Source organism: Aquarana catesbeiana, linkage group LG13, assembly GCF_042186555.1.
Source record: "Aquarana catesbeiana isolate 2022-GZ linkage group LG13, ASM4218655v1, whole genome shotgun sequence".
NCBI classification, from domain to species: domain Eukaryota; kingdom Metazoa; phylum Chordata; class Amphibia; order Anura; family Ranidae; genus Aquarana; species Aquarana catesbeiana.
In genome coordinates this window covers 66,804,331-66,827,254 of record NC_133336.1, presented here as the reverse complement: position 1 = coordinate 66,827,254, position 22,924 = coordinate 66,804,331, and the positions used below count along the sequence as shown (strand labels likewise).

The 22,924-nt window shown below is 43.4% G+C and overlaps 1 protein-coding gene across 1 annotated transcript in view; it reads right to left on the bottom strand.

The window, feature by feature from the left end:
- The window catches only part of CCDC175 (coiled-coil domain containing 175), a 95,980-nt gene that overhangs the window by 2,282 nt on the left and 70,774 nt on the right, over window positions 1-22,924 (bottom strand). The window contains exons 12-19 of the mRNA XM_073609357.1: window positions 21,024-21,159; window positions 18,427-18,558; window positions 16,059-16,197; window positions 14,730-14,809; window positions 12,688-12,840; window positions 10,279-10,381; window positions 9,019-9,062; window positions 289-436 (exon numbers count right to left, since the gene is read on the bottom strand). Of these exons, the coding sequence (XP_073465458.1) occupies window positions 289-436; window positions 9,019-9,062; window positions 10,279-10,381; window positions 12,688-12,840; window positions 14,730-14,809; window positions 16,059-16,197; window positions 18,427-18,558; window positions 21,024-21,159 (935 nt within the window). The remainder of the gene's footprint in view (window positions 1-288; window positions 437-9,018; window positions 9,063-10,278; window positions 10,382-12,687; window positions 12,841-14,729; window positions 14,810-16,058; window positions 16,198-18,426; window positions 18,559-21,023; window positions 21,160-22,924) is intronic.

The window sequence follows — 22,924 nt, the reverse complement described above, 5'->3', positions numbered from 1 at the left end:
GCAATTCGCACCGCACTGCCTAGAAAACGCACACGTTTTCTGTGCAATGCGGACTGCAGATGCAACGCTTATATGTGAACCGGACCCATTGAAAAGAACATATTTTCAAATGTTCTGCGAATTGGATACGGTGTAAGCCGCATCCAATTTGCATATGTGTGAACCCAGCCTCAACCTCCTAATTAGATCACATTCAGGACAATTGATAAAAACTATGGCCAACATGATGCACTTTAATACCAAATCTCTACAGTATTATTCTGTCAACCTACTACCACTGACACCTACCTGTTTTACACTGTAAGAGAGATGCCAGTCCAGCAAACGTCTCTTGTAATTTACTATTTAGATATTCAACCTTCTCCTCTCTTTTATTAATTTTCTTTAAAAGCTCCATGATGGAATCCAAAGTCGCTTGATCCCTTTCGGAAAAATCCTAAAATATATTCAATTCATTATTATTCCATTTCATGTTTAATATTTTTTTTTTATAGGCATTAACCACTTAAGCCCCGGACCATTTTGCTGGCCAAAGACCAGAGCACTTTTTGCGATTTGGCACTGCGTCGCTTTAACTGACAATTGCGCGGTCGTGCGACGTGGCTCCCAAACAAAATTGACGTCCTTTTTTTTTTCCCCACAAATAGAGCTTTCTTTTGGTTGTATTTGATCACGTCTGCGGTTTTTATTTTTTGCGCTATAAACAAAAAAAAACCCAGTCAATTTGGAAAAAAAACGCATTATTTTTTGCATTTTGCTATAATAAATATCCCCAAAAATATATAAAAAAAACTCAGTTTAGGCTGATACGTATTCTTCTACATATTTTTGGTAAAAAAAAAAAAAAAAAATAGCAATAAGCGTTTATTGATTGGTTTGCGCAAAAGTTATAGCGTCTACAAAATAGGGGATAGTTTTATGGCATTTTTATTAATAATTTTTTTTTTTTTTTACTAGTAATGGCAGCGATCAGCGATTTTTTTTTTTTTTTTTTTTTTTATCGTGACTGCGAAATTAAGGCGGACAAATCAGACATTTTTGACACATTTTTGGGACCATTGTAATTTATACAGTAATCAGTGCTATACAAATGCACTGATTCCTGTGTAAATGACACTGGCAGTGAAGGGGCTAACCACTAGGGGGCAGTGTAGGGGTCATGTATGTCCTGGGGAGTAATTCTAACTGTGGGGGGGCGTGGCTACGTGACAGTGTCACTGATCTCTGCTCCCAATCACAGGGAGCAGAGATCAGTGACACTGTCACTAGGCAGAACGGGGAGATGCTTGTTTACATTAGCATCTCCATGTTCTTCATCTCCATGAGGCAATCGCGGGTATCCCCACGGTGATCGAGTCCACGGGACCCGCGACCCAACTCACGGAGCTCCCAGCCGGTGCGCACACAATGGCACGGCGGCAAATTTAAAGGGATGTATAGGTACGCCCATTTGCCCAGCCGTGCCATTCTGTCGACGGGAACCGGTTAAAGAGTAACTCCACTTTTGTTTAGGGGGAAAAAAAAAAAACATTCCCCTCTGGGTGATCTATGTATATTGCAGGGATTTTAACAAACTGGTGCAGATTACTACCCTTTGTTATTCGGAAGGAATAGCTGTTTGTTTTGTGTCCATGTGTGAGTGAATCTGTATGGGAGTGCTTTTTTAATCATAAATCGGCTGCTGCTCCTGCAGGACCTGCATTCCTTTTAGACCTGATTTCTCTTTGGGAGGACCTCACCAAAAATTAAATTTTTGGTGCACTGAATGCCAAAAATCGAATTTCTATCTTATTGCAGAGTTCTTGGAAAATCAGTATTCCAATTACACAAGCAGGAAATGACATTTCTCATTCATTCATTGACCGACACAGCGCTTCCTTATTCAGAACCATAGGGTTATATCGCCCCCTACAGGAGTAGAACACTAGGCAGAAAAAAGACTTGGCTACACTCATGGGCAGTCCTAGGTGATATACACCCCCCCCCCCCTCTGCTATAGGCCTTCAGTTTTCTTTCTGCCTAGTCGGGAGTAAGGACCTAGCTCCCTGCTGGGATCTCTAGTTCTGGCAAATTTTATTTTTTGGTTTGTTGTTTTTTTTTTTCCTGGATTTTTTTCCGGTGAGATCTGCAATCAACTGCCAGACTGGGAGACGGGCTGGACATTTGATCCAGTGGTCTCTCCAGTCTGACCAGCAAGTGCGTGCAGACTACAGCTATGCACTAGGTCGGCTGCGACATAGCCCCACTGGACAGGGGGCTGGTCCTGCGAGTTAAACGTCTCATGAGGTCGCAAACTACGGGGTCTCGGCTCGAGTTGCAGCATCCCTCATGGCCGACAGCCCCCCAATTCAGTGGCGAGGAGGTTCTATCTGAGGCGGTGCCCGCCTGGTCCTGGTATGGTGAGTAAATGTCCCACCTCTCCCCTTGGTGGGTTTGCGGTGGACGTGGGCCCCTCCCCTGGTCGGTCGGTCCTGTGGGTTTCTCTCCGCCCTTGCATCCTCTCTTTCTGGGGAGGATGGTCCCTCGAGGTCCCCTGGTAGTCCTCCTTTCCCCCACCCTCCTCTATATGGGGTAGTGTGGTGCCATGATGGATCCTGGGGGATGGGGTTGAGTACTGGTGGGCAGGGGGTGCGTGCCGCCAGGTGCAGTGCTTACCGGAGGGGGGGGGGAGGAGGCACTGGGTGCTCCCAGGGGTCCGGTGCCCAGATTCTCCCTTTCAGGGGCTTGGTCTGTGTCAGCCTCGTGTAGCGTGGCCAGCAGCCATTTTGCCATAGCCGGCGTCTTTTCCCCCCTAGTGCCTGCTGACTCCTTATGGCTGGCGGCCATGTTTGTGTAGCTAGGCAGCCATGATTTGTTAGTTTTTGCGCTCAGGCAGCGGCGGCCATTACTGTGTAGCCCAGATGGTGTTTTTAGCAGGCGGAATCTCCTCCTTTTTAACCCGATGCTGACTCCTGTGTTATCCTCTTCCTTGGACGCCACGTGTGTGCGGGTCTACACCTGAAGCAGCAAGCGCTATGCTGGTGGGGTGGTGAGTCTGGTGGGATCCCTTCATCTCTCTGCTGCAGGCTGTGGGGTGTCCTGGTGTTCCGGTACCACTATCGGTGTGGGGGGGGGTCCCTTTGCAGTGGTCGCTCTTGGGGGGGGGGGGGTCTCTTCTTCCTCTATGGAGTCTCAGGAGCATGTTTCCCCACCTGACCCCCTATCAGAGGCTGCAGGTCCCTCTGGGTCCCAGCCATCTGTTGACGCACTAACAGCGGCCCTGAAGTCCTTTGTGTCCCGGATGGAGGTGACTCTTGGGCGGCGGACTAGCAAGAAGCGTCCCCCCGCCTTCCCCTGCTTCATCTGTCTCGTCAGATCCTGAATCTTATTCGGCTGCCATGGACGAGGCCCACTCTGCGGCCTTAATAGATTTTTCGGACAGTGAGGATGATTCCTCTGCCCCGGTGGCTGCGCACGAGAAGGCGCTGGTGGACGCACTGACTGCATCTGTGCAGGAAACTTTAAAAATGGAGGATGCAGCTGCGGTTCAGTTGCCGGTCCCTTTTGACACTCACAAGCTGTCTTGCGCGGCAAAAGTGTTCCCTTGTCCCTCCTTTTTTTGACAAGTTTGTCTATAAGGAATGGGAGCGTCCCGAACGTCCCTTTGCGATCCCAAAGTGCTTCGCTGTGCGTTATCCATATTTTCAAGGCGATCGTTTGTTTGGGGCCACTCTGGATATCATTAAGAGTGTCACAGGGGGGAAGAGTACTTTTTCTTCCACAGTCAAAAAGGGGGAAGGAGCCACGTCGCAAGCGTGGTCCTTCCTTCTCGGCACAAAGAAAGTTTTTTTTTTTTTGTCCCTCGGGGTCCACTAATAAAAGCTCAAAGTCCCTCGGGAGGTTTCAAGCGACCCTGGTCAGGCAAACCGAGAGCCCCCAGATAAGGCTCCTTCGGCGTGAAGGGGCACCCTCACCTGCAGTCCGGGTGGGGGGGACGTCTTCGCTGGTTTCCGGGCACGTGGACCTCTCTGATAAAGGAAATGTGGGTCCACGAAGTGATTCTGTCTGGTTACAAGATCGAGTTCCAGTCTTTTCCCCCAAGCAGATTTTTTTTCTGTCCAATCTGCATCTGTCTCCGGACCGCTTGTTAGCCCTCCGAGGCGCAGTGCAAGGCCTGTTGCTTTAAGGGGTGATTGTCCCGGCTCCGGTGTCGGAACCTTTCCTGGGTTTTTATTCAAACCTGTTTACGATCTCCAAAAAAGAGGGTACAGTACGTACGACCTCAAGGCCCTGAACCGCTTTGTGCGGGTGCGGAAGTTCAAAATGGAATCCATTCGCTCGGTGGTATCGCTTCATCAGGGGGACTTTCTTGCCTCCATCGACATCAAGGATGCCTACCTGCACATTTTGATATGTGCACAACACCAGCGGTTCCTCCCCTTTGCTTTGGGAGAGGAGAATTATCAGTTTGTGGCATTACCCTTTGCTCCGCTCCTCGGGTCTTCACCAAGGTGTTGGGCCTGGTTCTGGCGCTGCTGCGCCAGCGGGGAATTGCTATTCTGGGCTATTTGGATGACCTTCTGCTGCGAGCAGAGTCCCCAGCGACCCTGAGGGGTGACGTGGAGATCGCTATTCAGACTTTGAGTGGCTGATAAATTACCAAAAGTCTGTGCTGATTCCAGTTCAGAAATTGGTTTATCTGGGTCTGACTCTGGATTACGCTCTGGCCAGAGTGTTCCTTCCACAGGACAAACTCCAGAAGTTACAGACGGGAACCCGCTTAATGCTGTCCAGCAGGTGGGTCTCCCTGCAGACTTGCATGCGGGTGCTAGGTCTGATGGTGTCTACGTTCAAGGCGGCTCAGTTCCATACGAGACCCCTGCAAAAGGAGATCTTGTTAAAATGGGACAAATGTCCGGGTTTCTGGACAGTCAGATTCGGCTGAGCCAAGGAGCCAAAGGGTCCCTAATCTGATGGCTTTGTTTCCCGGATCTTCAGCAGGGGAAATCCTTTCTCCCTCTGTACTGGATGGTTGTCGCCACTGATGCCAGTCTGTCCGGGTGGGGAGGAGTCCAGGGCCTGAGCTCGGCTCAGGGTCGCTGGAGGAATCCAGGCTACTTATCAACATCTTGGAACTCCGGGCGATCAGACTCTGTCTGGATCATTGGACGGATCGACTTCAATCAGACTTCGATCCGGATCCAGTCGGACAATGCCACGGCGGTGGCATGTATCAACCACCATGGAAGAACAAGGAGTGTGTTAGCGGGCCTGGAAGTAGCAGACATTCTCCGGTGGGCAGAGCGCTTCATCCCTGCCTTCTCCGCCATCCACATTCCAGGGGTAGACAACTGGCAGGCGGATTACCTCAGTCGACAAGTGTTGGACCAAGGGGAGTTGTCCCTTTTATCAGGCGTTATTTCAACAGGTATGTCTGCAATGGGGCTCTCCAGAGGTAGATCTGATGGCATCCCGGGTCAACAGGAAGGTGCAGATGTTTGTGGCCAGGTCTTGGGGACCCTCTGGGCGGATGCCTCAGACGCTCTGGTGGCTCCGTGGGGCCAGTATCGTCTGATCTACGCCTTTCCTTCTCTCAAGCTTCTGCCTCGGCTGTTACGCAGGATCGAGGCCAAAGGAATTCCGGTCATTCTAGTGGCCCCGGACTGTCCTCGTTGGTCCTGGTACGCCGACCTGGTGCATCTGGTCGCAGACGCTCCCTGACGGCTGCCTCTCAGGGAGGATCTGATATCCCAAGGGCCAATCTTCCACCCTGCTTTAGTGGCCTGGCTGTTTAAAGCCAGGTGTTGAAGGATAGAGGCTTACCTGGGTTGGTGATCCCAACACTACTCAAAGCTAGGAAGTCTACTTCCAGGAAGGTACATCATCTGACGTGGGAAGCGTACATTTCATGGTGTGAGTCAGTGGGGTTTCACCCACGTTCCTTTTCGGTGGCTCGGATTTTTACTTTTCAGTGGGGCGTTGCAACGAATTTGGCCTTGAGTACCATCAAGGGCCAGGTGTCGGCCTTGGCGCTTTTATTTCAATGCCCCCTGGCTTCGCATTTAATGGTGCGTACCTTTATTCAGGGGGTGCGACATGTGGTTCCACCTGTGCGATTTCCCTTGCCACTGTACGACTTGAATCTGGTGCTTTCGGTTCTACGGAAGCCTCCGTTTGAAAATATTTGAGAAATTCACCGAAATTGGCGGTGCTATCCTGTCGCACGCCCTACCTGGTGATTCATAATGACAAGGTGGTTCTTCGTCCTTGTCCTTCGTTCCTTCCAAAAGTTGTTTCTGATTTCCATTTAAATGAAGACATTTTGTTGCCTTCCCTATGTCCCAGGCCACAACATCCGAGGGAATTTGCCTTACACACCTTGGATGTGGTTGGGGCGATCAGGGTGTATTTGGCGGCCACTGAGTTCTTTCGGAGGTCAGACTCCCTGTTCGTGATCGCGGATGGGCCAAAGAAGGGGATGTCTGCTTCCTCGGCGACCATTTCTAGATGGATCAGACAAACGGTGACTCAGGCCTATTCTGTCAGGGGCTGGTTTCTCCCTTTGTGGTGAAGGCACACTCTATTCAGGCGCTGAGTGCCTCCTGGACCTTCCATCATCAGGCGTCAGTGACGCAAGTGTGCAAGGCAGCCACCTGGTCGTCGGTGCATACTTTCACAAAATTTTACAAAGTGGATGTGCTGACATCTACGGATGCCTCTTTTGGCTGCAAGGTTCTGTAGGTTGCGGTCTAGGGGGTTTTTCCCTCATGAAGGGGTTTTCTTGCTGTTCAGGTTCTACTCCAGTTGTTCTCGTTGAGCTCCAGATTGTCTGGTTGGCCTGTTTTTTTTGTTGTCTGCCCCACGCCTCACGTTTGTCACTACTTTGGGACATTCCTATGGTTCTAAATAAGGAAGTGCTGTGTCTGTCAATGAACGAATTAGAAAATAGGATTTTTGACTTACCGTAAAATCCGCTTCTCTGAGTTCATTGACAGACACAGCACCCACCCCTCTATGGAGTTTTTAATGCTTCTGACACTGCTTGTGACAAAACTGAAGGCCTATAGCAGAGAGGGGGGTGTATATCACCTAGGACTGCCCATGGGCGTAGCCAAGTCTTTTTTTTTCTGCCTAGTGTCCTAGTCCTGTAGGGGGCGATATAACCCTTTGGTTCTGAATAAGGAAGCACTGTGTCCGTCAAACTCAGAGAAACGGATTTTACGGTAAGTCAAAAATCCTATTTTTTAGGGGGAGCTCTGTACACCATCTGTGTACAGAACGCCTCCAGGTTGCCATTTTGCATTGCATTTTACAGAAAATTACAGGAGCTGCTGATTGAAAAGGAAAGGTAATTTTTAATAACATTTAATTAAAATATTACTTGAGTTGCAATTGTATACACTATACTATTTTTTTAAATGCTAATTTTTTTTTTCCCCCACAAAAGTGCTTTAAAAGCAGTAGTAAACTGCAGCACAAAAAAAAACTGCCCCCAGGCAGTTTAAGTCATAATATGCTAGTATGACAGACTTACCTGAAAACGAAGCCCTTCAGTGACGTGCTGTCACCGCTTCCATCTTCACCCGTTCTTCCTTCAGAATTTGCAGGCTTCAGCCACATGATTGGCCGAGCCATGATGACATCACTCCCATGACTCTGAATGGACGGCACAGTCCATTCAGAGCCCAGTGTGCATGCGCCGGTGACGTCACTGGCTGCTTCCAAAGTAAATGTTTAGTATTTATTTCGTAATATAGGCCTATATTACCCATAGGTAAAAATCAACAAAGGGGAGTTTACTCCCACTTTAAAGTGGTTCTAAAGGCAGAAGGTTTTTTTTTTTTTTTTTTTTTTTTTAAGGTGGGCTGGGGAGAAGCTGCACCCAGAAGGTTTTTTACCTTAATGCATAGTGCATTAAGGTAAACAACCTTGGTGCGCCTCCCTCCAGCCCGCCTTATACTTACCTGAGCCCCATCTGGATCCAGCAATGTACATGGTCTCCTGCTCCTGTCATTTACAGCCAGGGAACTAATGAAGAGAGAGCAGGGGGCAAGGCTGAGCAGGCAGGGGACCCAAAAAGAAGAGGATCAAGGCTGCTCTGTGCAAAACTATTGCACAGAGCAGGTAAGTATAACATGTTTGATATAAAAAAAAATTGACCTTTAGCCTAGGTTCAGCTGAACTGGCACGGATTTCATTCCCGCATGTCAGTCCTGACTTCAAGGGGGGCGATTTCAGAGACATCTGTGCAGGTTTCTGCACAGATGTCTATGGAAATTGCACCCCGAAGTTGCCAAAAGTAGTACAGAAACTACTTTTGGGAATCAGTGTGGCGCTGCATCGATTCGGACTGTACCATTGCTGCCGATTTGGCATGCGATTTGACATGTCAAATTGCTCCTATGTGAACCAGGGCTTAGAATCACTTTAACTGAATATTTACAAAAGCTGAATGAAGCAAACATTACATTGTAAAGGGAAATATATATTAGCTCTATACACATTTTCTTTTTTATGATGGTCAAGATGAAGAATAAAAGTTTAAAGATTTTTTTTTCTTTTAGGCAGGTAAATATAAAAGGTGCATATTAAAGTGTAAGTGCAGCCAAAACTTTATTTTGGATGATGTGGAGAATTTACTTTATTTTTTGTTGCTGTTGGAAATTGACCCTCACTTCCTGTCTGGTAGAACTGTTGTCACTAGAACAGGAAGTAAAGGGGGGGGGGGGGGGAGACTATTCAATGGAGCAACAACAAAGTAATAAAGAACACACTGAGCTAACTAAAGGCTAAGTTGACTATTGGAGCATGTTACACCCGTATTTAAAATTATGTGCATTTAATCCTTTTTTTTTTTTTCCCAAAAGTAAACTTAGCCTTTAAAGTGTTCACTTCTGCTTGCAGATATTTTTCAAAAGGCCCATTTTGGCATAGATATGCCACATTAAAATACTGAATCACAGAACAGTCGTGTGTAAGCAGAACTTAACAAATCAGATCTCTACGCCAATCATTCTAGAGAAAGGAAACCACACTCACATCGCAAACGAAATTGTCTTCTTCCCAGCCTTTATGTAGGTGTTCTAAAATGAACAGAAACATGAAAGGATTTCTACATCCATAATCCATTATTTTATAAATAATAAAAATGGTAACATTGCAAAGAATCAATTTCTGCCCTTTTCATTGGTGATCTGTATACATTTTGCTGTGTATTGAGGTTCCTCTTCTGTCCTGACCACCTATTTCCTTGAACCTCTAAATTTTTAAGCACAATTTGCCTATGCAGCTGTTAGACCCCTTTCACACTGGAGGCGTTTTTCAGGAGCTACAGAGCTAAAAACAGCGCCTGAAAAAAAGCCTCAGCTGCAAACCCAGTGTGAAAGCCCGAGTGCTTGCACACTGAGGCGCTGTGCTGGCAGGGCATCACAAAAAGTCCTGCCAGCAGCTTCTTTGCAGCAGTGAAGCCTACACCGCTCCTCCACCGCTCCCGCCCATTGAAAACAATGTGGCAGCGCCGCCATACCGCTGGCAAATCGCTGCCGTAGCAGCGTTTTGCAGGCGGGTTTAACCCCTTTTCGCTGCTAAAACAACAGTAAAGTGGCGCTATAAATAGCACCACTTTATCGCTGACGCCCGGGGTGGCTCAGTGTGAAAGGGGTCTTAGTGAAATTGAGGATTTCTGCTTCAGTAAAAATGTATCAGATGGTGAAATCAATGGTGAAACTCCACTCATCTCTGGTGGTCGGATTGGCCTGCAATTTAATGCCTATTCTCAGCTCAGCATATCTAACCCACAAATTGAATATTTTTGCAACGGATTCCCTTTTTCAGGCTCTTTTCTCCTTATTTCTGGTGATCCTGCCAGTAACACACTTCCTGTTGCAGGGTGACAACGCTCACTCTCTACTGCCTCTATGGGGGAGCAGCGTTACCATCCTAGACTTCTCTCCTTATTTTAATTACAAATCCCTCCTCAGCAACACTACATGAGGCTTTTTTTTTGTAGTTCACAGAAGAGATCTGGTAAAACTGGGAATTCTGACAATCAACAGGTATTGTTCTGTACCTGCAGAAAATTTACTTGGCCATAAAAAAGATGCAATATGGTAAATATCTGTTTTGGGGTTTAGATATTCTTTGCTGATGATATACAGTATAATAAAGGAAAATCCCACATAAACGTGCATATGAGCATCTGGTATCTAAAATTGTTTGAGAATTGCCAGTCTAGAGTTCTCTTTTTAGGAGCTACATACTGTAAATATCAAATTCAACACTATGGTCTTTTGTACTTACCTACAAGAGACACTAGGTCTCCTTCCAGCTGCTTGGTAGCCGATATGTGCTTTTCAGCCTCGTTCTTATTTGCATTGATATCATCCTTATACTGGGCATTTTTCTGTTTGCAAAAACAGATAGTATTGCCTGTAAGCAGTATTACTAAAACCAATGCTTGTGAACGCTACCATATATTGGCATTAATAAGTGAAAATCTCCAACCCCCACCCCCCACACACATTTTTTTTAATTGGATACTTTTTACTAGAAAACCAACAAGTTTCCATGCAATTTTCGTATCCCCCAAAATGTACAATTTAGATCACATCCTAAACCGGAAGGCTGACATTAACGGTTTTAGCCACTTGCAATGTTAGAATTCTCAAATGGTGCTGCATTACCATCTATATATAATCAAACCAGCCGAGAGATACTTAAAGAATATTGCGTTATTTCGTAAATAAAAAATACATCAGTAGGGCATAAAGCAGTTAAAAATAAACATTTGAGCATCATTGAAAAGTTGTTCTGCGTTTTATAAGAAGTGAAAGCCAGGACCATGTAAAATGTAAGCTGCCAACCACCACTGTCCTCATGTATGCATGTATCAGGTCTTTGAATGAGGCTGAGCACTGTGTATAAAGACATGAATGAAGTGTCACCCTCCTCTCTTTAATATCCTACTCGTTACACCTGATACCAGGAATAAGCAAATATTGTCTAAATTGTCATGTGTATTCTTCCTTGAATCTCGTGTGCTTTGTGTATTTCTTTCAGATCTGTGCAGTAATCCAGTGTGAAATTTTGCCTCTTTGTAGGAGCTTCCTGTAATCAAGACCAATCACTGCTGCTCTCTCTCCTTGTGCAGGGTGACTGGTCTTGTTTCCACCCCCTCCTTTTTCTGCAGGCAGCCTGTAGTGCAGTGGTTCTCAACTCCTGTCCTCAGGACCCACTAACAGGCCAGGTTTGCAAGATAACCGAAATACATCACAGGTGATATCATTTGCTGCTCAGTGATTGCAGTATTCTAGTCTGCATTTCCCCAAGGTAATACTTAAAATCTGGCCTGTTAGTGGGTCCTGAGGACAGGAGTTGAGAACCACTGCTGTAGTAGGTGGGGGCTGCTGGGTCCCTCCCACAGCTCTGCTCTCTGCACAGGTTATATACAGCAGTGGTCATCAACCCTGTCCTCAGGGCCCACCAACAGGCCAGATTTTATGTATTACCTTGGGGAGATGCAGACTAGAATACTGCAATCACTGAGCAGCAAATTATATCACCTGGGATGTATTTCAGTTATCTTGCAAACCTGGCCTGTTAGTGGGCCCTGAGGACAGGGTTGATGACCACTGATATACAGCACAGTGAGGATGTTTCTGCTATCTTTATAAGGTAATAGCTGTGCATTTGGTGCACACAAAGTGGATTTACAGTATATCATTTGCAGCTATTGAATATATTTAAATAATTTTTTTGTGCCTGGAATTCAGCTTAAATATGCTGGTGACACATTGTTATGGAGCCCCTCTCTTTTATATTCAGACCCACTCACGTCTGGGTATGTTTCATCCCTTGGATACAGAAGATGCCTATAAGGAAATGGCTAGAAAAGATACCAAGTGGGAGATTTACTAAAGCTGGTACACACGGAATCTGGTTACTATGAACTGCTGCACCAATCAGCTTCTATGTTTTATTGTCAAAGCTTAATTGAACAAGCTGAAGTTGAAAGCTGATTAGTTACTATTCACAGCTGCACCAGAATCTGTGTGTACCAGTTTTAGTAAGTCTCCCCTTAAAGTGGTTGTAAAGTGAGATATTTTTTTTTTTTTTTTTTTTTTTAATCTTACTGCATTATATGCAGTAAGATAAAATCTTCTGTATGCAGCAGCTCCCCTCAGTCCCCTCTAATACTTACCTGAGCCCCATCTCTATCCAGTGATGTCCACGAGTGAATCGTCCATCTGAAACTCTCCCTCCTGATTGGTGGAGACATAGCAGTAGCGCCATTGGCTCCCGCTGCTGTCAATCGAACTCAGTTAGCCAATCAGGAAAGAGTGGGCGGGGCTGAACGGCAGCTCCGTGTCTAAATGGACACACGGAGCTGCAGCTCAGCTCGGGTGCCCCCATAGCAAGCTGCTTGCTGTGGGGGGCACTTGATAGGAGGGAGGGGCCAGGAGCTCCAGCCAGAACCCGAGAAGAGGAGGATCCAGGCTACCCTGTGCAAAACCCCTGCACAGAGCAGGTAAGTATAACATGTTTGTTATCTTTACAGAAAAGAAACCTGAGACTTTACAATCATGTTAAGTCTTTCATTACACTGTAGCAATACTTTAACTATATAGTAAACAGGTACATTTGTGGATCATTAAAAGTATTAAATAAAAAAAAACAGTTTGTTTCAGTGTATATACTACCAAAACTCACCAGCTTCAGTCTGCAGTTTTCCATAATAACAAGCTCAAGTTTTCTGTTTTTTTCATAGATGTCTCTGTCAATCTGCTTTATGGTTCCAAGGTCATTCTGGAGCTTATTAAATGCAGAACTTCTAAGTGTCTTTAAAGATTTCTTCTTATCTTCCTGGAACAGTTACTTTAGTTAGAAATATTTTTCTACAAGGGTAAGGTCACCTTCCCTGAGAAATGAAAAGATGAAGAAGCTCCAAACGGCCACCCTGCCAAAATCCACAGAACATAGAAAGAGCGAGGATCCATACTGCTGGTTTAGCAGTCCTTACACTGTAATCCACGGCTATGGAGTGTTTATCCAACATAATGCTAGTAATGGCAAGCAGTAATTGGTCAGCGCAACCACGCTGACCAATGAGGAGCGCTGCTGGGACACCTTACCAGAAGAAGCAGCCTCAGATGCGCTTCCCATTGTCAGCACAGTCACATGGTTTTGCTGACCACTGAGTGCTTGCCATTGTAAGCATTAAGATAGATACGCGATCCAGGGCTGTGTATTGTGGTGTACAGTTTGTGGACCATTATACAGGTAGCACTGAGTATCACGTCCACTATGTACGGAGTAGAGGTCAGGATATTCGTAGTTATGCTTTAATACCAAAACCACTATAATATTGTATTTTAGGAACTGCATAGGGTTGACACCTATAATGACAATATTAGGTATATATATATATTTTTTATTATTATTTTACACACGTTTTTATTATTTTTCTATATTTACATATGCAGGCTAACTGTGACAACCTATGACAGTTACAGTGATTGGACAAACCAACACTGACAAAGGTGCTCACAAGGTCAGCTTTTATTTACAGTATATGATTTAAACATTTTTTTGTTGCATTAGAATAAGAAACTGTAATTTGTTTGCTATTTACTTAAAGTCCTTTTTAACATTTAACACTACATGTCCATCTAAAGCTACCTGTCTCGCAGAGTGACATAGCTGCTGCGTGATTTCACTGCAAAATGAACAGTGATGTCACTCAGTTAAAGGAAGTGGAAAAAGAACGGATTTACTGGCAAGATCAATACATAAAAAAACTACGACCTAGAGAAACAAAAAACTGCTGTGTTAATGTTAGTGACAAATTGCATTACATATGTATTTTTTAAATGTACCCATAGCTCCACTTTAAGAGCTCATGCGCACAGGATGTTTGAAAAACAGGAAAAAGCAGCATTAAAAACGCAATTTTAGCTGTTTTCTGAATAGCATTTTTGAGCCTTTATGCACTTTTTGTGAGCATTAGCGTTTTTATATTAAAGACACTTTCTAAAATGTAAAAACGCGTAACTACGCCAAACGCAGCTAAAAGCTTATTACAGCGTTAAGCCACGTTTTTTGGCGTTTTGCGTTTTTACAGCCACACTGTTTCTGGATGCACAAGCAGTCGTCTTTTTTTTTACTGCCCCTAAACACTTATGCCTCCAAACTCCTCTGAAAGGTTATGTTTGCATGGACACATAGGCTAACATGGAGGAGAGTTCAGAGGCAGTAAAGAAAATGCCAGATGCCCCTAAAAGCAGCTGCAAAAACTTCCTGTGTACATGAGCCCTAAAGGGTCAGTCTACTAAAATATGATTTAAATCAGTGGTTCTCAACTCCTGTCCTCGGGACCCACTAACAGGCCAGATTTTAAGTATTACCTTGGGGAAATGCAGACTAGAATACAGCAATCACTGAGCAGCAAATGATATCACCTGTGATGTATTTCGGTTATCTTGCAAACCTGGCCTGTTAGTGGGTCCTGAGGACAGGAGTTGAGAACCACTGATTTAAATTTTTGGCAGATGCTGAGGGGTAAATGAATGCCTATATAAAAAATAGAATCCACAAACAGGATAGAGCACAGGGAGGCTTCATTTAAATTGGCACTCTACAGCAACAAAAAAGCTTTGGTATGTTTTACAATACGGGCTGATCTGCCAAATAACTAGAAGGTGAATGCTCACCTAAGGCCAGTAGTGTGGTACAAACCTTACACAAGAACTTACCTTTATCTTTATGTTAGCCTGAATGTCCTTGGCAATTTTACTGATGGACTGCTCCAAGGATTTCTGTCTGCTTCTAAGTCCTGAAAAGAAAAAAAAAATGTAATTCACTGCGTTGTTTACTTTTGACTGCTTTTAATTAATTTAACCTGAGCTCTACATCTAATATCTAAAATATCCAAATATCTAAAGCTGGCCATACAAGGATCAAAAGGGACCGACCAGATTTCAATATATGTATGGGCACCCTGATTATACAGAAGTCAATTTACCGATCGACTTCTGTACAACCAGCCTGTTGGATTTTTCCTGATCGATCAGTGCCGCCAGATATTGCCAGCAGCAGTGGTCATTGTATCCTGATGGCAGGGAAGGCTCCCCAAAACCGGAATACAATAACACAGCGTGGGGGATTCCCCCATTCACATCAAACGTGTGGGGGAATCTGATCATTTTTTTTTTTTTGTTCAACCCAGTGGTTGAATGATAAAAAATGATGACTGTTGGGCTGGCTAAGGTTACAGATGTCAGTGTCTCAAGTAAGGTAAATAAAGACAGTAATGAACAAAATTGAGAGTTTTTCCATTTAAACAAAAATCAAGAGAGTTATGTCGGTATATGCAGCATAGCATGCTTGTTATACTTACTGTGGAACCTAAGGCTTTAATCCTCTGCATTGTGTAAAAATGCTGTTTTATCCTGTATGCATAGATCCTGCACTGTCTATCTGGGGAAGGCCAGCTAACACAGGCAGAGTAGCAGACCTGCACATGCTCAGTTGTGTCTTTTATGCTGGCGAGAACAGTTACTTGTTCTCAGATAGCCAGGTCACATGATATTGACATCACACATGTGGGCGTGTATACAGGCTGTAGTGGAAATCTCCTCCTACCTGAACTCAGCACTGGAAAAACTGTGCAGTTTATCATGTAACCGTGCCATACAGATCATCTAAAAAGGTATATAGTGGCAGTATTTTAATGTAAAAAGAAGATTTATAAGCTGTAGGCACTGTGGGGGAGGGGGGGGGGTGGATGAACCATTTTCATATTACTGGGTGTAGTAGCACTTTAAGTCAACAGGGAAGGGGAAATGTATGTAGTTGTAAACATGATCAGTAAAATCGAATACAAGTTTTAACCTGAGAAGAGAAAAAGGCCACCCCAGTACCACATCCACAATTTCAAGACATCATCAGAAAAAAAAAAAATATTTTTCCCAAATATTCAGACTTTGCAAGTAATTACAGAGACAACACTTGTTACAAAACCATATACAATACTTTATTTGGACCACGGTTCCATATAACATGTTATCACTGTACGCTCTCACCTCCAGCATGTTTCTTTAAATCCTCATAGTCGGTATTCTCTTTATTGTAGGTGTCTTCAGCCTCCTTCATAATAAGAATGTTGTGGGCCAGTTTGTCTTGCTCATTTTCTAGATGTTTAATACAAACTTGAACTTTCTCCTTTAAAGTCAACATTAAAAAGATGCAGTTAGACTACGTTTTATGTATGATTTACTAAAACCTGTACACAGCGAGTATGGTTCCCTCGCTCTCATGTTGACTAATTTATCTTCACTACTTTCTGAATCACTAACCCAGAAAAAATATGCTGCATTCTAATATGTTGCTCTAAACACACTCTAAATTTTCTAGACCATATATGGATTGTAGATCAGTGACCTTAACCTCACCTTAAACCAGAGACAACCAGGACAACGATTGTTTTCATTAGGGGAATTTTTAGAGGTTTTGGATATATTTTGTCTATTTTAGGACTAATAAATAAAAACATACATACATACATTTGAGTTAGGCGAATATGAAATATTAAATATGAAAATTTGGCATTTTTATTTTAAGCCAGCAGGTGGAGCTCTAGGCTCATTTTCACGTTTTCTAGGTTCTCCAGACTTACTTTTCTATAAAGAAGTTTATTGCTTACAAAGCTCACAATTAAAAATAAGCTAGTGGAGTGACTTGTGCTTCCACTCTTGTGCTTTCTTTAGACTATATGAAGTTTTAATCAGAGAGAGGGAGTCTGAAGGAAAGCAGCTTCTGCTGTCCTCTCTGTTTAGAAAACTCATACTGGTCTGTTAAGTCTGTGTTGTTGGTTCACTCTGTATTAAATGTTTAACTGTGAAATAATAATCTTAAATATGTTTCCTTTAAAGCTGAACTCCAGCCGCATATAAAAAAAAAAAAAAACACCAGTTGATGCAGAGGCGTGTTCTTTAAAAAGGATTACATGCATTTTTAAATGCAGCTAGAGTGAGTATATGAATCTGTTCTGGTATCACTCTTGTAACCCCTTGTACAGCAGCATTTGGACCGGGAGAGCAGTAGCACCCGTGCATCAGTGCACATAAGCTTGCAAGGAACGTTCTGAGAGGAGGAGGGAGGAGAGCAGATCCATCACTCGCCTGCTGCTCCTTTACTGTCCAAACACAGGCTGGGGGCAGGGATGTAACCCAGCTGCATTGCTAAACTGTAGTAGAAAAAGTCAAGTCACCATCTTGGGCGTGCTGTCTGAGACCTTAAGATAGGCTTGCTGATACAGAACACACTATAACTAAATTTATTAGATGGCTGAAACAAAGGGCTTTTGCCTAAAATACACCAATAAAAATGTCAGGCAAATAGCTAAATACTAATTTGAAATACATATAGGTTTACCACTTTACCTGTTCAGCCAGCCTTGTGATTTATACACCTTTAACACAGTGCAAAGCCAGATGGGTGACACATGTAGTTACTCATTAAACAATTCATCTTTAGGTTAAGCATTGCAGCTTCCTAGGTTAACCTTCTCATTGGACAGTGAATTAGCATCACTAGCTTTGTTAAAGCGGTCTTTGGGCATCCAAAAATCTGCTCACACAAATCTAAAAGCCACTTTTATTTACTTACCTGAATCCTCATTCACATCAGTCACATGACATGCCAGATTTCAAATCTTCTATATTCTGGACTGCACACCGGTCCTTCAGCAGGGCCTCACATCACTGCTTGGGTGACATGAACACTTTCCATTGACTGTCCATCAGTGGGGGCACCATAAGTTCCAGAACACTGCAGAAACCACAAATGGTGGCAAAAAGACCAGTCCTCACTGGTCTTCACTCCCAGATGATGAGCTATGTGACAGCAGGGGTCAGGTAAAACAGGATTTTTTTTTGTTAATGGTAAATGGGTAAGATGGTATTAGCAGGAAGGATTTTTTTTTGTATGCCTAGATATAGGCTTTCACTGAACAAAAAAGCAGCAGAGTGATCTTACTGATTAGTATAGGTGTGCATATCACAAGACTGTAAACCGAAGTGTCACAGCACTGCTAAAAGGTTCGATATGACTTTATCCAAAAAAAAGTCAGGAGGACAATCCAAAACATGTTTCGGGGGTCCAAAAATGGTCCCTTCATCAGGCCTGAGGAATGAAAGCAATGTGAATGGACTAGAGTTGAAGTGGACCTTTAATGGTATTGGTCAAATCAGTCTCCTCTGCATGTCCGATCCTCCAGGCACATATGCATCACACATATCACAAGAATGACTGGCCAAAACTACAAATCATTTATCAGGTACAACAGTAAAAATTTATATTTATCAATTATCTATTTAGCTGTTTGCTTGGCATTTCACTTCAAGATTTTTAACCAGTGGTCTGTGATTTCATTTCCATCTTTGACCTCACCTCCAGTGTCTTTATCTGTTCCTTGAGATTCTGTTCTTCTGTTAAATATTCTTTATTTGCATTATCCAGTTTTTCACTTATATCGCGGATCTCTTTGTCCCATTTCTCAATTTCCCCCTCGAGACGTTTGCCCTAGATACAGAAACATTATGAATTATTACATGGGTTCAGTATCTATGCATCGAGTCACCATCATCTTGCATTATACTTAAAATCATACTGGTTCTATGTTACATACACACATGTCTATGTGAATCTTCTGTAATTATTCAAACTGCCTGGGGCTTTACTTTGATTAGAATGAATTCAGTCAAGAGATCTTAGGAGTTCATTCTGAGGTTTTTCTTATATGGTATGAAAAAAAATCTGTACATGTAAAGTTAAATGTGTGTGTGTGGGTATGGACTATCAGCAAGCCCTTCTTTACTCTACTGTACTGCAGCATGATGGTTATGTTTTACTGCTCCAACACAAAAAAGAATTTGCATCGTAGCCTTATACTCTAGAAAAGAGGATCCACTACAAGTTAAAGCTTAGAACAATAGACTGGGTTTTTCCCCCAGTTCTCATTAGAGAGGGATCACTTACTACCAAAAAAATAAAAGCTGATATCTTCTGCTTTGCATATCAAGCACATTTTTCCTTTGCCGATAACTTATAAACAGCTTTAGACCAAAGGACATTAGAGACATTAGACTAGAGTGCTGCCATCTTGTTTCTAGCCATACAGAGAACACCAAAACAGCACACAGCAGTTTATGAACTGTGGTGTGCAGGTGTGTGTTTTTTTTTTTTGGCATTGTACAGTGCATCTGGAAAGTATTCACAGCACTTCACTTTTTCCACATTTTGTTTATGTTTCAGCCTTATTCCAAAAGGGATTAAATTCATTATTTTCCTCAAAATTCTACAAATAATACCCCATAGTGACAGCGTGAAAGAAGTTTGTTTGAAATCTTTGCAAATTTATTAAAAATAAAAAATGAAAAAAATCACATGTACATAACTAATCACAGCCTTTGCTCAATGCTTTGTTGAAGCACCTTTGGCACCAATTACGGTCTCAATTCTTTTTGAGTATGATGCTACAAGCTTGGCACACATATTTTTGTGTAGTTTCTCCCATTCTTCTTTACAGGACCTCTCAAGCTCCATCAGGTTGGATGAGGAGCGTCAGTGCACAGCCATTTTCAGATCTCTCCAGAGATGTTCAATCAGGATCAGGTCTGGGCTCTGGCTGGGCCACTCAAGGACATTCACAGAATTGTCCTGAAGTCTCTCCCTTGTTACCTTGGCTGTGTGCTTAGGGCCGTTGTCCTGTTGAAAGATGAACCTTCACCCCAGTCTAAGATCCAGAGCACTCTGGAGTAGGTTTTCATCAAGGATGTCTCTGTACATTGCTGCATCTTTCCCTCGATCCTGACTAGTCTCCCAGTTCCTGACGCTAAAAAACATCCCCAGAGCATGATGCTGCCACCATCATGCTTTACTGTAGGGATAGTATCAGCCAGGTGATGAGCGGTGCCTGTTTTCCTCCAGACATGACGCTTGTCATGCAGGCCAAAGAGTTCAATCTTTGTTTCAGATCAGAGAATTTTGTTTCTCATGGTCTGAGAGTCCTTCAGGTGCCTTTTGGCAAAACTCCAGGCGGAGTGGCTTCCATCTGGCCACTGTACCATACAGGCCTGATTGGTGGAGTGCTGCAGAGAAGGTTCCCCTCTCTCCACAGAGAAATGCTGGAGCTCTGTCAGAGTGACCATTGGGTTTTTTGGTCACCTCCCTGACTAAGGCCCTTCTCCCCCGATTGCTCAGATTGGCCCGGGGTGGCCCGCTCTAGGAAGAGTCGTGGTGGTTCCAAACTTCTTCCATTTACAGATGATGGAGGCCACTGTGCTCACTGGGACTTTCAATGCTGCTGAAATTTTTTTTATGTACCCTTCCCCAGATCTATGCCTCAATACAATCCTGTCTCGGAGGTCTACAGATAATTCCTTAAACTTCATGGCTTGGTTTGTACTCTGACATGCACTGTACATTAACTGTGGGACCTAATATAGACAGGTGTATGCCTTTCCAAATCATGTCCAATCAACTGAATTTACCACAGGTGGACTCCAATCAAGTTGTAGAAACATCTCAAGGATGATCAGTGGAAACAGGATGCACCTGAGCTCAATGCTGAATGTCATGGCAAAGGCTGCGAATACTATGCAAATGATATTTTATTATTTTTTTATTTTTAATAAATTTGTAATAATTTCAAACAAACTTCTTTTACGTTGTTATTATGAGGTATTGTTTGTAAAACTTTTAGGAAAATAATGAATTGAATCCATTTTGGAATAAGGCTGTAACATAACAAAATGTGGAAAAATGAAGCGCTGAGAATACTTTCCGGGTGTACTGTATATGTGTGTTGGGGTGGCATGGCATTGAACCACAGGGCATGTATAATGGAAAGTTGACGATCGTTGCAGTAAGACACAGTAAAATTCATGTGTTACAACACACTAATCTAAATTGCCACCAAAACACATATCAGTTTAAAACATGTTATGGAGTGAATATGCCTCAAAGTGAATTTCTTTTGGCCTCACCTCTGAAGTCAAGTACATTTGCTTATTTTGTCCTGCTGTTATTCTTTGTTTTAATTCTTTCAATATGGCTTTCTCAGACAATTTCCACAGCTCCATCTCTTTTGTCACTACATCTTTTTTAATCTGAATTGCCATTCTGGGTTGAAGAATAAAAGAAAACACACTCTGTAATTCTTGTACTTTAAAAGAAATACATTACAATTAAATATATATTTTTTGTATCATTGATTTAGAGTATAATACATAGTATGTAATAATATAGATCACCTCCATCTGTTCCTATTTTGGTATAACAGTTTTGATCTCAGGCATACAGATAGTTGGCGCTTAAAGTGGAAGTTCAGTCAAAATCTAATAAAGGCTAAACCTACTCTCACCCCCATTCAGCCCCATACACACATTCAGAAAATCGTAAGAAAAATACCGCTTTCTAAGCGATCGCACGATAATTTGATCGTTAGTATACAGCTTTCGAGGGCCGATCATGACAGTTCATTCGATATTATCCGATCGGACATGCACGAAAACATTTACGATGTACAATTTTTGTTTAATCACTACAGTTGTCGTTGGAAAATGCAATACAAACACATTACAACACATTACATCACTTCTGAATTTTTATTCTGTCGTACGAGAATTTTCTAGAGGTTCAATCTGAGATTAGCATGCAAAAAAAAAAAAACGGGCGATCATTTGTCCAATAATTTAATCGTGTGTACCAGGCATGAGTTTTTCTATCTAACCCTGTAAAGAAAAGATCTGTATACTTATCTATTCTGAAGCCTCTCTGGTCACATGATTTCTCCAGTGGTGGCTTTTGTGAAAAGGAGAAATCGATGAAAACCGCTGAAAATGCCTGGGAGATGACATCACCCATAAGCTTACTATGGGGCATCCGTTGTCAGCTGTCCCTCCTCTACACTGAATTCATCGCTGACAGCTGACCGTGGGACTGGACCTTAATGGCGTCAGAATTGGTAAATATACAGATCTTTGCTTTACAGGGTTAGACAGAATAGGCTTAGAATGGGGGTGGGAGTAGGTTTAGCCTTAATGTGGAGTTCCACCCAAAAATGGAACTTCCGCTTATCCGGTCCCTCCCCTCCTTCGATGTCACATTTGGCACCTTTCAGGGGGAGGGCGGAGCAGATACCTGTCTAATAGTGGGGAGATGTGGATATTACAGTGGGGAAGATTGTGGATATTACAGTGGGGGAGATGTGGATATTACAGTGGGGGAGATTGTGGATATTACAGTGGGGGAGATGTGGATATTACAGTGGGGGAGATTGTGGATATTACAGTGGGGAGATTGTGGATATTACAGTGGGGGAGATGTGGATATTACAGTGGGGGGAGATTTGGATATTACAGTGGGGGGAGATTGTGGATATTACAGTGGGGAGATGTCGATATTACAGTGGGGGAGATGTGGGGAGATGTGGATATTACAGTGGGGGGAGATGTGGACATTACAGTGGGGGGAGATGTGGATATTATAGTGGGGGAGATGTGGACATTACAGTGGGGGGAGATGTGGATATTATAGTGGGGGAGATTGTGGATATTACAGTGGGGGAGATGTCGATATTACAGTGGGGGAGATGTCGATATTACAGTGGGGGAGATGTGGATATTATAGTGGGGGAGATGTGGACATTACAGTGGGGGAGATGTCGATATTACAGTGGGGGAGATGTGGATATTATAGTGGGGGGAGATGTGGATATTATAGTGGGGGAGATGTGGACATTACAGTGGGGGAGATGTCGATATAGTGGGGGGAGATGTGGTTATTACAGTGGGGGAGATTGTGGATATTACAGTGGGGGAGATGTGGATAATACAGTGGGGGAGATGTGGATATTACAGTGGGGGAGATGTGGATATTACAGTTA